We start from the raw sequence: 16,423 nt of genomic DNA on the forward strand, positions 1-16,423 counted from the left end.
TGCTCCCTCTTAGCTCCAACATTGGGTTTTTGGTGGCAACTGCAAAATGGGAGAAAGTTTATAATGTAGGGTGGTCAGGTTGTGGGCTTTACACAGAACTGTTACTTTGCCCTGATTGGACAAAGTAAAAGGGTTTATTTAAAGTGGTATTAAACTCAAAGCCAAAATTGTAATATATTGCAGCTTGCCAGTCCTTAAATGTGATGACTGCATTCGTTTTTCTAATTTTATTATTTATTATTTATTTATTTCAGGCACTTATATAGCGCCGTCAATTTACGCAGCGCTTTACATATACACTGTACATTCACATCGGACCCTACCCTCAAGGAGCTTACAATCTAAGGTCCCTAACTCACATTCATACATATACTAGGGATAATTTAGACAGGATCCAATTAACCTACCAGCATGTCTTTGGAGTGTGGGAGGAAACCGGAGTACCCGGAGGAAACCCACGCAGGCACAGGGAGAACATGCAAACTCCAGGCAGGTAGTGTCGTGGTTGGGATTCGAACCATCGACTACATCACTGTGCCACTTTATTAGGCTTTATTTTCCTTTATTTACCACTGGTGATTTGACCAGTAATACATTTCCTGTGTGTCCCCACTCCACTCCACTGGTGAAGCAACAGACACCTTTGGACAGCAGCACTGTCACTCTGGGTAGGGGTAGTTTTAGATGCAGTAGTTGATTTGGGCTTGATTAGCCAATTAAAGCTGAACTCCAGCCAACACTTTTTCAGCAGTTACAGCAACAGCATTTTTTTCCTTTTGGGATAAAGGTTTTATATAAATGAAAAATAAATAAATATATAAATAAAATAAATAAATAAATAAATAAAAAATTGACCACTGTAAGCTTGGTCTGTTAAAGGAATTTGAAAAATAACAGATTTACTGGCTCGATCTACAGGTAAAAATAAACGGAAAAAAACCCCTAAAAAGGAAAACAAATGTAACCACCACATCTAAGAATTGGTAAGCAGCAGTATATATTTTTTTTGGGGGGGGGGGGTTTAATACTGCTTTAAGCGTATGTTTAGCTGTTTACCTGACGTTTTGCTTTACCACTACCTAACAGTATATCATGTGTCCACAGAGCATATGCCAAAAAACTTACAATGCATTACAGCTGTATATTTATAGTCTAAAAACTTTTATACAGGTCCACATTAACATTTACTCTAATTCAATACACTTATAGGTGAGTATTCATAATTAACAATTTTGAGTATAATGCTTTCTGTTATTTGCTATCCATAAATGCATTATGGGAATGACAAGGGCAAACTTAATTAGGAAATTGTTTTCGACATTACTTATAAATAGCAACAGACGCTATTTTTGGCAATGCAGGATACAGTGCTAATAACAAGGGCTTAAATGAATTCATCCCAACACTTTGAATTAAACCTATTGTAACAAGACTTGAAGGATACTTCCAAGGACTCAGCTGAAATGTTCTGCAATGAAACTGTCTTCACTAATTTTTGACCTGAAATAAGCACATGTACATATAGGCTTGAATATCAAATTTGCTGGCAAAAAAACATGTATATACTGTATAACATTGAATAAACAGGTAAATAGACCACTAAGAGCAAAGGAACGTCATTAATGACATTGAGGGGAATTTAATTTTGTTTATTAATTAATTTTGTCATTCATTTATATGTAAATACATATAGGGAGAGTTGTGACTACTCCATTCTTCTTGAAACAGGATGTGTTACAATATCAACAGAGAGGAGAGTATTGCACATTTATTAGATATACTGATGTAAATATCCAGTGTATACCTTCAGCTTGTTCAGTTAAGTGGTTCAGCAGGAACAGGCCAAGATTGGAACCATTAGTGAACAGGCTGAATGTACCAACATGATCAATCGATCAACTTGGGTTCAACCAGCCTGCTGGATTTGCTTGAGATAATCCCAGGCGGCTACTAGCTGGTAGCGATAATCACTGTCTTCTCCTGGCTGTGGTGGCTTCTCCTACCCCCGCCAGCTCCCACTCAACCCCCCCCCCCCCCAGGAGAAGACAATGGCTCAGAAAGAGGGTCTGACTGTGTTGATGGGGGAATCATACATATCTGCATCTGTGGCCAGCCTTAGTTCTACTTTATCAAAAAACTTCCTATGTAGATAAGGGGTGTCTGTAAATAAAAACAAACTGGGCTGCTTTGACTACAGTGAATAACGCCCTTGATATAGGTGTAGGCCATTTACATACCTCATAACACCTGACTGGAATACTCCCACAATGCCGGCAGGACCATAGGTGTACACAGCCTAGTGCATTTGGGTGTGCACCCCAAAGCTTAAACACACATGTATATAAAAACACACACACAGTATCTCACAAAAGTGAGTAACACCCCTCACATTTTTGTAAATATTTTATTATATCTTTTCATGTGACAACACTGAAGAAATTACACTTTGCTACAATGTAAAGTAGTGAGTGTACAGCTTGTATAACAGTGTAAATTTGGTGTCCCCTCAAAATAACTCAACACACAAGTATTAATGTCTAAACTGCTGGCAACAAAAGTGAGTACACCCCCTACATGAAAATGTCCAAATTGGGCCCAATTAGTAATTTTCCCTCCCCAGTGTCATGTGACTCGTTAGTGTTACAAGGTCTCAGGTGTGAATGGGGAGCAGGTGTGTTAAATTTGGTGTTATCGCTCTCACTCTCTCATACTGGTCACTGGAAGTTCAACATGGCACCTCATGGCAAAGAACACTCTGAGGATCTGAAAAAAAAGAATTGTTGCTCTACATAAAGATGGTCTAGGCCAGGGATGTGCAATTAGCGGACCCTGTTGCAGAACTACAAGTCCCATGAGGCATAGCAAGACTCTGACAGCCACAAGCATGACACCCAGAGGCAGAGGCATGATGGGACTTGTAGTTTTGCAACAGCTGGAGGTCCACTAATTGCATATCCCTGGTCTAGGCTATAAGAAGATTGCCAAAACTGAGCTGCAGCACGGTGGTCAAGACCATACAGCAGTTTAACAGGACAGATTGCACTCAAAACAGGCCTCGCCATGGTCGACCACAGAAGTTGGGTGCACGTGCTCAGCATCATATCTAGAGGTAGATTTTGGGAAATAGACATATGAGTGCTGCCAGTATTGCTGCAGTGTTTGAAGGGGTGGGGGGTCAGCCTGTCAGTGCTCACACCATTTGCTGCACACTGCATCAAATTGGTCTGCATGGCTGTCATCCCAGAAGGAAGCCTCTTCTAACCGCTTCAGCCCCGGAAGATTTTACCCCCTTCCTGACCAGAGCACTTTTTGTGATTCGGCACTGTGTCGCTTTAACTGACAATTGCGCGGTCATGCGGCGTTGCACCCAAACAAAATTTATGTCATTTTTTCCCACAAATAGAGCTTTCTTTTGGTGGTATTTGATCACCTCTGCGGTTTTTATTTTTTGCACTATAAACAAAAAAACAGCGACAGTTTTGAAAAAAATGCAATATTTTTTACTTTTTGCTATAATAAATATCCCCCAAAAATATATAAAAACATTTTTTTTCTTCAGTTTAGGCCGATATGTATTCTTCTACATATTTTTGGTAAAAAAAAAAAAAATTGCAATAAGTATATACTGATTGGTTTGCGCAAAAGTTATAGCTTCTACAAAATAGGGGATAGTTTTATGGCTTTTTTATTATTAATGTTTTTTTTTTACTAGTAATGGCGGCGATCTGCGATTTTTATCAGGACTGCGACATTATGGCGGATACGTCAGACAATTTTGACACATTTTTGGGAGCACTGGCATTTTTACAGCGATCAGTGCTATAAAATTGCATTGATCACTGTAAAAATGTCACTGGCAGTGAAGGGGTTAACCACTAGGGGGCAGTGGAGGGGTTAAGTGTGTCCTCATGTGTGTCTGAAGGGGGGATGGGACTGTGCAGGGGAGATGACAGATCGCTGTTCATACTCTGTACTCTGTTCCCTCAGAGAACCGGAAACTGTGTTTACACACACAGATCCCGGTTCTCGGTGTGCTCCGAGCGATTGCGGGAGCCCAGCGATGATTGCGACCGCCTAGCACTTGCATTGACTCTGTGGGCGAGCAGAGGGAGTGCGCACGTGCCCCCTAGTGGCCGTCTATGTTACCAACGTAACATGATGGCGATTCACGCGGCGGCTGGTCGGCAAGCAGCTAAAAATGATGCACAAGAAAGCCTGCAAACAGTGTGCTGAAGACAAGCAGACTAAGGACATGGATTACTGGAACCATGTCCTGTGGTCTGATGAGACCAAGATAAACTTATTTGGTTCAGATGGTGTTAAGTGTGTGTGGCAGCAACCAGGTGAGGAGTACAAAGCCAAGTGTATCTTGCCTACAGTCAAGCATGGTGGTGGGAGTGTCATGGTCTGGGGCTGCATGAGTGCTGCCAGCACTGGGGAGCTACAGTTTATTGACAGAACCATGAATGCCAACATGTACTGTGACATAGTGAAGCAGAACATGATCCCCTCCCTTCAGAGACTGGGCCACAGGGCAGTATTCCAACATGATAAAGACCCCAAACACACCTCCAAGATGACCACTGCTTTGCTAAAGAAGTGGGGGTAAAGGTGATAGACTGGCCAAGCATGTCTCCAGACCTAAACACTGTTGAGCATCTGTGGGGCATCCTAAACGGAAGGTGGAGGAGTACAAGGTCTCTAACATCCACCAGCTCAGTGATGTCGTCATGGAGGAGTGGAAGAGGACTCCAGTGGCAACCTGTGAAGTTCTGGTGAACTCCATGCCCAAGAGGGTTAAGGCAGTGCTGGAAAATAATGGTGGCCACACAAAATATTGACATTTTGGGCCCAATTTGGACATTTTCACTTAGGGGTGTACTCACTTTTGTTGCCAGCGGTTTAGACATTAATGGCTGTGTGTCGAGTTATTTTGAGGGGACAGCAAATGTACAATGTTATACAAGCTGTACACGCACTAATTTACCTTGTGGTAAAGTATCATTTCTTCAGTGTTGTCACATGAAAAGATATCATAAAATATTTACAAAAATGTGAGGGGTGTACTCACTTTTGTGAGATACTGTGTATATATATATATATATATGTATAGACTGTACACAGACACACACACTTTTATAAATAAATGTAAAACAAACATTTTAAAATGTATTAAACATGGATGGCGTCAGGAGAGCAGTGAGCATGTCAGTAGGGCAGAGATTGGTGTCAACAGGACAGTGGATGGTGTAAGTCAGTAGAGCAGTGGACTTTGCAGTTGTGCAGAGGACAGTGTCATTGTTTTTTTTATTTGTATTTAATTTTTGCATTACTTTTTACAATTTTTTTTAAAAATGATCTTTTACAATATTATTTTATATTTACTGCGGGGGGGGGGGGGGGGGGAGCCCACGCTGTAGGGGGAATTTGCACAACATGGGGTAATTAAGGTGTGCACACACCCTGTGCACACACCTATGGGAAGGATGTTGCTAAGAGACACCCAGCTATTATTATAATCAAGTGTATTGATTCATGGAAATAAATCCGCTTTTAGTTCAGTATAGATTTACGATTACTGCTGTAAGTGATCTCTAGTGTTACCTACTGGCCTTTTTTTGAATGTCTTAGGGACTTAAACAGTTGCAGTGGCGACTGGTGCTCCATTTTTTGGGTGGGGTGGCCGCCCTCCACCATCCCGCATGGTCGATTGGTAGGTCAGTCGGTCGCACCCCCCGGCGGTCTGTAGGTAGGTCGGTCGCACAAACTGTGCTCTGGTTAGGGGCCAGACGCATGGATTAGGGGGGCGGCACCCCTGCACCCCATACGGACGGGCTGCCACTGATCAGTTGGATCCACCTGTCATAATGCTCTAAGATCTGTGTTTCCAAATCTGTGAAGGTTCTCAGTCAGTCACATTCAACTACTGAAGATTTGTTCTGTAATGCTAAAGGTATTTAGTGTTTGTTACCCCAACACTTCATATTCCTGATCTGTGCCATGTACTTGCATTAGAAAGTATCCTGTTCTCTTTGTATTGCTTCCTTTATTTGAAATCCCTGGTGTTCCTGCCAGTCCCTCTGCTTTCCTATTAAAAACTGACCACACTAAGCAGGAGAACACGCTGTGGTCAGTTCTCTAGCTATGCATGGCGCAACTCGTGACAGATAAGAAGAGTAAATAATAAAAGCTGGTAACTTTAGCAAAGTATATATAAAACTAGTGCGCCCTATTAATTAGAGTTCATTAATGTCCATAAAATAATAGGAGACCAAGTGAAGCAAATTCCAGACCACACAGGGTTAATGGGACATCCTCCCACACACACTTGCTGCAGCTGCAGGGTGGAGACGTCACAGGCTGTGGTTGGGTGTGGGCATGGCAATGAGTTTCAAAGCCGCCCAGCTTCTTTCTCATTGGAACTGTTTTATGTTACCAATCATTAAAACTGAGGAAGCTATTTAGACGAGAAGTGTATCGTCATCAACATTACCAAACAAGTCCTAAACAACGCTATCCCATAGTATCAATTCACATCCCAATAATGGTCCATGAAATTTCACACAAGGGTGCAGATCCCTATCTGGGCACTGTCTCCTCCCACATACGCATATAACACAAACTTGAAGGGCCATGTACCATTCCTCTGCAACCTCTAAATAAACTTTGTTGAAGCAAGCAGAAAGGACACACCATATACTGGTTTCCTCTAATGCATTTTGGAATACAAAAATCCAGTACAATACTACAATATGAACTCCATACATATAGATTTAAGGAATATTTAGAACAGGACAAATCTGCATGAATATGGTGAAATAATCAAGGATTAGTTCAATATTAATGAATTTTATAAAAATGATGTAAATTGTAACCTATAGAAGATTATCGGAGTGGTTTATGGAAATGTCCTAAAAAGTTTAGTCATTTTCGTTTAATCCGACTCTGGGATTAAACCCAGTAGGGAGAAAAATGCATCACAGGAAGCAAGCAAGTAGAGTGTTTTCTCTGCCTGCATCAGTATGAGGATTTGAGGAGTTGCAAAGAAGTAATGTTAGGTTTCTGACATAGTTGGACAAGCCCCATTGAATATAACTAACCACTAATAGCTTTACCTTTGTTCCTAAGGCCTTCAACCACCCAAGACCATTAGGAGGAGTCATGAACCCTGTTTTTTACTTGAAAAATCTTACCACCTGAGATCTAGTCAGGGGCGTACCTAGAGCATTTGGCACCCCCCCCCCCCTTCACTGATCATGTGACAGCGTACAGGAAATATGACTGGCTGCTAAACCCGAGCACCGTCACATGGTCCATCATACCTGGAAGAACTGGGTATTGTCACCAGCAGTGACAGAGGTGGAGGTGGTGCAGTGAGTAAAGGTAGCTTAGGAGAAGACACAGTTACTCTGTCCCGCACCCGGTATTCTCTGCACCCCCATCTTCAATAATCCACCCCATCCTCTATATTCCCCCATAACACCCTCAGTATTCTCACACTTACCATGCAGTGTCAGGCTCTGTGGTTATTCACCTGGCCGGTGCTCCCCCCCTCCTCCAGCACGGTACACGCCGCTCCTCCTGTTAGTCTGTTCTTTTTCATTGGAATCACCCTCAAATCCGGCTCTCCCCCTCCCACATATTTCAGTATAAACATATCTGCAATACGTCACCTAATCACTATGGGGGGGGGGGGGGGGGGGCGCACGGCTAAAGGGTTTTTTTTGCTTTCCAAATAGCTTTATTGAGATAATTGTGGTGGTGCAGTGTGACAGGACTCGGAATGTCTGTAATGTGACGCTGGTCTTGTCCGCTAAGTTAGACACCCCCAGTCAGGGCAGCCATCAGAAATTTTGGGGCCCCTAACACAGCTTTAGGCCTGTGCCCCCCAAGCCTGACCACCAACATTCCCCAGGGCCCACCCACTGGCCGTACTACCAATTTCCCATACCTGTACGCACTCAGCCCCCCTCACCCCCGTACACACTAGGCCCCCTTTATACCTGTACAACCTCAGCCCCTTCGTCACACCTGTATGCACTCAGCTCCCCTCACACACCTGTACGCACTAAGCCCCCTTCATACATGTACACACTCAGCCCTTCGTCACAGCTCTATGCACTAAGCCCCCCTCATACCTGTATGCATGCAGCCCCTTTCTTACACCTGTTAGCACCGAGCCCCCCTCAAAACTGTACGCTCTCAGCCCCCCTCATACCTGTATGCACTCAGCCCTCCTCACACCTGTATGCACTCAGCCCCCCTCATGCCTGTACGCACTCAGCCTCCTAACACCTGTATGCATGCAGCCCCTTTCTTACATCTGTTCGCACCGAGCCCCCCTCAAAACTGTACGCACTCAGTCCCCCTCATACCTGGACGCACTCAGCCTCCTAACACCTGTATGCACTCAGCCCCCTCATACCTGTACACACTCAGCCCCCTCCTCACACCTGTAGACACTCAGCCCTCCTTACACCTGTATGCACTCAGCCCCACCCACACACCTGTAAAAACTCAGTCCCCTCCTCACACCTGTAGACACTCAGCCCCCCTCACACCTGTAGACATTCAGCGCCCCTTACACCTGTACACACTCAGCCCCCCTCTCACACCTATAGACACTCAGACCCCCTCACACCTGCACACACTCAGCTGCCCCCCCACACACCTGTACACACTCGGGTCCCTCCTCACACCTGTACATATTTCAGCTCCCTTCTCACACCTGTACACACTGATCTGCTGCCCCCTCACACCTGTACACACTCAGCTCCCTCCTCACACCTGTACATACTCAGCTGCCCCCCTCACACCTGTACACACTCAGCTGCCCCCCTCACACCTGTACACACTCAGCTCCCCCCTCACACCTGTACATACTCAGCTGCCCCCCTCACACCTGTACACACTCAGCTGCCCCCCTCACACCTGTACACACTCAGCTCCCCCCACTCTCATCTGAATATATGTCAGGCCCTCACACACACACATCTGTAAACACACATACAGCTCTGGCCCCAATCCTGTACACAAACAGCCTCCTCCCTTCACTTGTACTCACAGCCCCCCACTTGTAAAGGTGGTCTTCCTAGTCCCAGGTCTTGTTTCCACATAACTGTGAAAAACAAGAGGAGCTGCAGTCCACAATCCAGTACAGGCAGCACACACGAGGAGTGCACATACAGGAAGCAGCCAGAGGTGGCAGTAAAGAGCCTGTGTGAACTCAGATCAGCAGATCAGTTCAGCAGAAGCTGCCAACTCACATGCATATAGAGAGCAGGCACAGCCACAGAGCACCCCCTGCACCTGCCCTGCCTTGTCCTGGCCTTGCTAGCTGCCTGACACCTCCCCCCCACCTATGTGTGGCACCCGGGGCAACCCCCCCCCCCCTTGGTACGTCACTGGATCTAGTGGGTAAATTAAATTATGTGTTAAGTTAAATGAAGTTAAATGAAGACATGTACAGGCCAACTCTTTATCCAAATAAAGACATACAAAGTACCATGCAGTATATAGTATTTGTGAATTATAATAATAAAGTGACATTTACAGTTTCTGTGCTGTTCTAGGAGGTGTAAAATATGATGTTTTGGGGAAAAGTAAGACAGAATTACAGGAGATAGTATATTACAAACAACAACATAGGAAAAATATCAGTCCTGCTTAATGCAAAATCTTTTCTACTAAAGCTAAGGCACGCTACCATAAAATGTAATTGAGCTGTTCGAAGTTATGCTTGTAGCTCTTAATTTGGAAATCCATTAAACATGGTAATCTATGGCAGAAACACTGCATATCAAATAAATACATCATCCCCTCCTTTCTACTCTTGATACAGAAGGAGAGACACAGCCATAGTGCAATTTATATACATTTACAATGTCTGGCTTGTTAGGAGCTTACTTGCTAAAAAGAGCCAGTAGCTATCAATAAAATGTTGATAGTAATGTTAAATGAAGCTATTCTGGTCATTTTATAATGAAGTGGAGGAAAGTGCATGGCCATTAACTGGGATCTGCCTCATTCAAGTGATTGAGTACCTATTGCAGCAGCTCCAAAATTGATGAGATGGCGTCCATTTTCAGAAGTGACAATCAGAGGAGGTGCAATGGCAGGGCAGTGCAGCTCGAGGTACAGGGTGTTATATGGGCTGTGGAAAGACATTTAAAGGTATTGTTAAAGGGTTTATGCATCCAAAATATAAAAACACAAACTATAGATTGTTGAGGTGGTGATGTTTTCATGGTTAACAGAGTTTGCCACACCTCTTAATCCTACAAAGTTTATAACTTTCTAGGCTTGGTGCAGACAATGCCACATAAATACACTGAAATGCTATAAGAGATACCTTTTTTTTGTTTTCATGGTGATTGCCCAGTTGAAGTCTCCATCGGAAGATCATGTAAAAGGGTAACAATGCCAGAGAATTGCACATTACAGCCATAAACAGAACCCACTCCAAATCTCACGTAATTAACAGTTGGAGGCAGCAGTGCCTTAGATCTCACATTGCAGATATACACATATACAATCATTAGGGTTTTGGTGCAGGAGTGCATAGGCAGCCCCCACCCCCTCACACGCCAGGAACTGCTCTGCTATTTTTTTAGGAAATCAAAGCAATGCTATTTTTTTTAGGGTTTTGTTTAGGCAAAATTGGGATTTCCAAATGTTCCTTATAACATAGTAAATCTTCATGCTTTCAATTCAGTTCCACTTTAAAGTTTATATAAGATATTAGTGATTGGGTTTACATTTACTTTAACAGGTGCCACAATCTGGTCTAGTGCTGTGAAAATATGCATAAAAATAAGAGGAACTCAATGTGCCTTTGTTGCCCAGTTTAGGTATGTAGCTGCAGCTGTCAACCAATATTAATAATTTTATGTTTGGTCAAAGCAGATACCGTATGTATAAAGTGACAAACACTAGAGGCCACATTCATGAGTTATGTTCATACCTGAAGTTAAGGTTTTCATCTTCTTTCAGTTTACCAATGTCACAACTAGCAATGCAGCAAGGTATAACATATTTGTCAAATGTGCCCATAAACCTTCTGTAGATGGACAGTCTGGCAGCTGTGTATTCATTAGAGCTGCAAATATCAACAGCAAAAAAAAAAAGTCAGGAGGCATATATTAACCTTATTTGCAATTCTGCATAGTCAACCGTTTTAAGGGGTAAAATGATCACCCAGTATGTTGTGAATTATCAACAATTTAAGTATATCTAAAGCAGGGGTAGGCAACCTTTTGAGCACAGTGTGCCGTAAAATATTTTCAAAGAAATTGAGAGTGCCCATTTTATAACAAAAAAATGTCAACTTCACACTTTCAAAATCACAAAAATGATTTTTTATAAAGTAAATGCTGTAAACTACTTGAGCAGTAGTGAGAAATTAATGTCCTGCTCTCACGCCTCAGATCAGCCCCAATTCCTGCAACTCCACACTTCAGATCAGCCCCAATTCATGCATCTTCACACCTCAGATCACTGTACCCCCTGCACATCTGCCCCACCACTGTAACCCCCTGCTCTTCTGTCCCATCACTGTAACCCCCTTTATCATCTGCCCCACCACTGTACCTCCCTGCACATCTGCTCCACACCGTACCCCCATGTTCTTCCATCTCACCACTGAACCATCTTCTCATCTGTTCTAACACTGAACTTATCTGCTCATCTGCCCCATAACTGTAACCCCCTTTCTCATCTTCCCCACCACTGTACCGCCCTGTACATCTGCCCCACCTCTGTACCCCCTGCTCTTCTGCCCAACCACTGTAACCCCTGCTCATCTGTTCCACCAATGCACCTCCTTTCACATCTGCCCCACCGCTGTACCCCCCTGCTCTTCCGTCTCACCGCTGAACCTCCTTCTCATCTGCCCCAACACTGAACCCCCCTGCTCATCTTACCTACCACTGTAACCCCCTTCTCATCTGGCCCAACACTGAACCCTACCTCTGCTTTTCTGTCCCACCGCTGAACCCCCTTCTCATCCCTCCCACTACTGTATCTCCTGCACATCTTCCCCACCACTGTATCCCCTTGCTCTTCTGTACCACCACTGTACCTCCCTGCACATCTGCTCCACTGACCTATTCCCAGGCTCTTCTGTCTCACTACTGAATCACCTTCTCACCCATCCTACCTCTGTCCCCCCTGGTCATCTGTCCCCCTAATACAGATCCTTTCATATCTGCCCCACTGTTCTACCCCCCCCCCCCCCCCGCTTTTCTGTCTCACCACTGAACCTCCTTCTCATCTGGCCCAATACTGAATCCCCCTGCTCATCTGCCCCATCACTGTACCCCCCTGCTCTTCTGTCCCACTGCTGAAGCCCCTTCTCATCTCTTCCACCACTGTACCTCCCTGCACATCTGCCCCACCATTGTACGCTCCTGCTCCTCTGTCCCACCTCTGAACCCCTCCTGCTCATTTTCACCACCGCTGTACCCTCATGCTCATCTGCTCCACCTCTGTACCCTCTTCCCATCTATGATATATGTGATATGCAAAGTGGTGAAAGGGAGCAGAGATGAGACACATCTACCTGTTCTGGCACAATCATCCTGCTGATCCACCTCTCACATCCAGCTCATGTGCTTGTATGTGATGTCATACAAGCATCTGGAATGGATGTGCAATGATGAGCTCAGGTCAGGAGTAATTTCTGAAAGCAGGGGGCCTGTGTGCAGGATCATAAGTTGGGCCCCCGCAGCTGAGAAAAAGTGATTGGGTGTGATTTTCATGGCGCTGAACACTGGCTGTGGCTTAAAGGGACACAGAGTGCAGGGGTTCAGTAATCAGTGATGCAAGGTTCAGGAAATATTTCAACAAAGGTCCCAGAAACAACAGTAATTCCACAAACTGTCACCTGATTGGGGTTTTCTAAATCACAGTGAAATCCCTTCTTCCTAAGATTGGTAGTGGCGACCAAGTGAGTCATCATCTTTCAGATCATGGGTGGGGCTAGCAGGACTGTGATTTGGCTTTAGCAGTGGCCAATGACAGTCCCCCTTCTTCTGGAAACAGGGACCACCCCCCCCTTAGCAGAACTGCACCCAATCTCTTCTCCGTCACAAAAGCTGATGATCGTTAGAGAACCAAACAAAGTTTCCCATCTTTTACAATGTGTGGGGGCACAGTGCCTTCCCACAGTGCAGGTGTGGGGAATTCTGAAATTGGAATGCATTAGTGTCTCACTGACACTTCCCTGCGCTGCTCTGCTGATGGGGAGGGAGTCGAAACCTGGCAAAGGAGGCTTCGAGTGCCGCTTGCGGCACCAGTGCCAGGGGGTTGCCTACCCCTGATCTAAAGCTAGGCCTTTGTTTTAGTTTTGAATGGAGTAGGAAATGGTTAAAACATTTGTTTTATTATCTGTATCTTCAGGATCTCTGTACCAGAGACACAGCAGAAAGTTAGAGGAAATCTCTCCAAACTGATGGGAAATCCCTTCATAGTTCACCAAAAACAGGGTCCCGTTTGAGGGATTTCTCTTCACGTCATGTAACCATAATAACTGCAAATTTTGGATTGCCTTTTGATTTCTGCTAATGGTCGCCTTTAGTGCTTTGAGACAAAAATGTGGTTGATAAGAAAGAACATAGAGTGGGAATGGGAATAAAATATAAAACCCTTTTCTACAGTATGCTGAATTCTCCAAATATCTGAAAGACAAAAATTAAAAGCCCAATGAGCTAAGCTTGATGATGTATGGGAAGAAAAATGTGAGACAGGAGATCTATCCAAGGTAAAATTCATTAGGTCATTGAAGCTCCACCAACTTATATTGGTTCATTTATGAAGGAAATATGTTTTTTTAGACCCATCCAAAAAACTGACTTGCTTTTATTAGGACCATAAATGTAAAAGACATACAATAGAGGGATAGGATAGTGAAAATGTTATACACAAAATATCAAAAAGTGGGTATAGTTGGCGCTACCTCGAGAACCTAAATGTTAGGTATGTTCAGGAATAAACCTTGTATATTGATTAAATTATTACACTCTTGCACATCATCATAGCAATAGGCATCCTAAAATCCCTTCCCCATAGAGTAGTTTGATGTGGGGATAAGATAAGCTATAAAGGTGTGTCCACACTAATATAATAGCTAGATATGTGCAATGTTAGGACCAATTACACTATATGTATCAATATGCACTATAACAGTTAAATACAGGCAACCACAAAATAGAGAAACCTGAAGGCTATATCTCAATTAGTGCAATTTTCAAACATACCATGCACTTCATACATCCCCATACATAAACATCTGCATAAACCGCACGGATGGTATGCATCAAGGGGTGGAAGTTGCTCAGAAATCACTGCTAATATTACATATATTACACCTGGATCAGACTGCATTAATCACAAGCCATATATGCACCAATTTTGAAAAGGAAATCGCATAACGCATTGCAGTGCATGATTTAGGACCTGCAGCAGTTACATCTCAATAGAGTATAATAGTCCCATATAAAATCTCTATGTCGGGTCAGGAACTCCCAGGGGTGACTTAGGTGCAGAAAAAGCTGCCTGGTGACTTTTGTGCTCCCCCTTCTGGTTGCCTACTCACCAGCTCCCGGAACCCCTGCAGGGGTAGTACGCCTGTAGTATTTATGGATGGAACTCTCCACTTTCTGCGATGGATGCCTCTGGTATATCCTGATTGGTGGAGGTATTGTAATACCCCCGTGCATCAAAAAATAAAAAAGAGCTTCCATAGCGTGATAAAGTAAAAAAGCTTTATTTTCCTTAAAAAACATGTATTAGACAAAAACGATCCCAAAAATGTATGTACTCCTACCCAGTTTGTCGCTGGGATAGGATGACAACAGTTCCCGACAGATACAGCAAGTTTAAAAAAATCAGTTTAAAAAAGTCACTATATCCAGGGCATAAGTCGAGATGGGGGGTAAGACAGCTGGAGGCTGAGACTGCGTTCCACCCTCTCGTGTGCCGTAAAGAGCGTGGGTCCGTCGTGCGCGCATCGTCACATGACATCCTCAGCGACGGTACCACACTCCTGCGTGTTGTGAAATTTATGGAGACAGAGCGTCAATGTTAGTCCCGCCCCTCGGGATACGAGCAATTGTTTGCATATATATCTCCTAGGGAGCCACTAGTCAAATATTTAGTCCACAAGATAATTTCCCATCAGCCCAAAATAGAAATCTATGTGCCGAGTGTGTATCTCCATTTGGACGAAAGGATATTAAAATAAAAAATCATGGAAGCGCTCTTCACTAAGTTATAAAAAAGAGAAATACTCATATACAATGTATGCAATTAGGGGAGCTACCCCTACTGGTCAACAGGTGAAACAACATATATCTCAGCCAGACATTATTCCCAATGTCGTAAGGAATAAAAAATGTGATACACCTGGATATAGTTAAAATTGACATAGATTAAAATTAAACACATATATTAAATAAAGCATAATATACAATTGTATGACTAAAAATAAACTCCAAAATAGAAGATGACATATTAATACCAGCAACATTAAGGTGTCTGTGGACACCTTTCAATAGCACATAGATACCAAGATATTAAAGGTATATTAATGTAGATATATTATTACCTATATAATGGGGTACATCTGGCCCTGATGAGAAGGCATCAGGATCCTAACGAATAGGGGGGGGGGGGGTGTTGTAACGTCTGGATTACATTATTCCTCATATTCTAACTAGCCAGATCTCCCATTGCCCCATATGATTACTGCCATGCAGGAAAAAAAAGTAAATATATATAGGTCCATACGTGGTGGGTATCTAATTGTAAAGACCACCATATATGGACCTCTGTATATACACAAATATAAAATTAACCTTAACCACTGCAATCCTTCCGTTCTCTAATTCTGACGCATATAGCACATTTTATATTCACACTACACAGGTTACATGTCATATATCTATATAAGCCTTTGAGGCCTTTTTAATGGGTAATCTGATGCATTTGGATGTATCACTGATACACACCCTATACCACAGAGGGTATTATATACCTATAAGTTTAATTTAATTTAATTTACTTTCACTATTTTTTATAATAGCGAGGTGTAATACCTTACAATAGGCACATGTAGTAGCCCTCACCTCACCCACACACATATATATAGACACTTCACGTATAGTAAGAGCACAAATAGGATTTAATGTTGGAAATCCTATCACTACACAGATTGGTGATTCCTACAATTAAGTATATTTCTCATTATCTAGGGTACCCATTGGAATGGACCTTATGTAGGGATATGTGTGATTTATATTTTTGGTTTAATTTTAGAGGTCAGAGGTCCATATATGGTGGTCTGTACAAATAGATACCCACCACGTATGGACCTATATATATTTACTTATTTTTCCTGCATGGCAGTAATAATATGGGGCAATGG

The 16,423-nt window shown here is 43.2% G+C and overlaps 1 protein-coding gene across 1 annotated transcript in view; it reads right to left on the reverse strand.

Annotated features, from left to right (window-relative positions):
• The window catches only part of CFAP74 (cilia and flagella associated protein 74), a gene marked incomplete in the record, with an annotated part of 325,669 nt that overhangs the window by 72,959 nt on the left and 236,287 nt on the right, over positions 1-16,423 (reverse strand). Inside the window, 3 exon segments of the mRNA XM_073602977.1 lie at positions 1,445-1,500; positions 10,044-10,153; positions 10,964-11,098. Coding sequence (XP_073459078.1) covers positions 1,445-1,500; positions 10,044-10,153; positions 10,964-11,098 — 301 coding nt within the window.

Source organism: Aquarana catesbeiana, linkage group LG10, assembly GCF_042186555.1.
Source record: "Aquarana catesbeiana isolate 2022-GZ linkage group LG10, ASM4218655v1, whole genome shotgun sequence".
In the NCBI taxonomy this organism is placed as follows: Eukaryota; Metazoa; Chordata; class Amphibia; order Anura; family Ranidae; genus Aquarana; species Aquarana catesbeiana.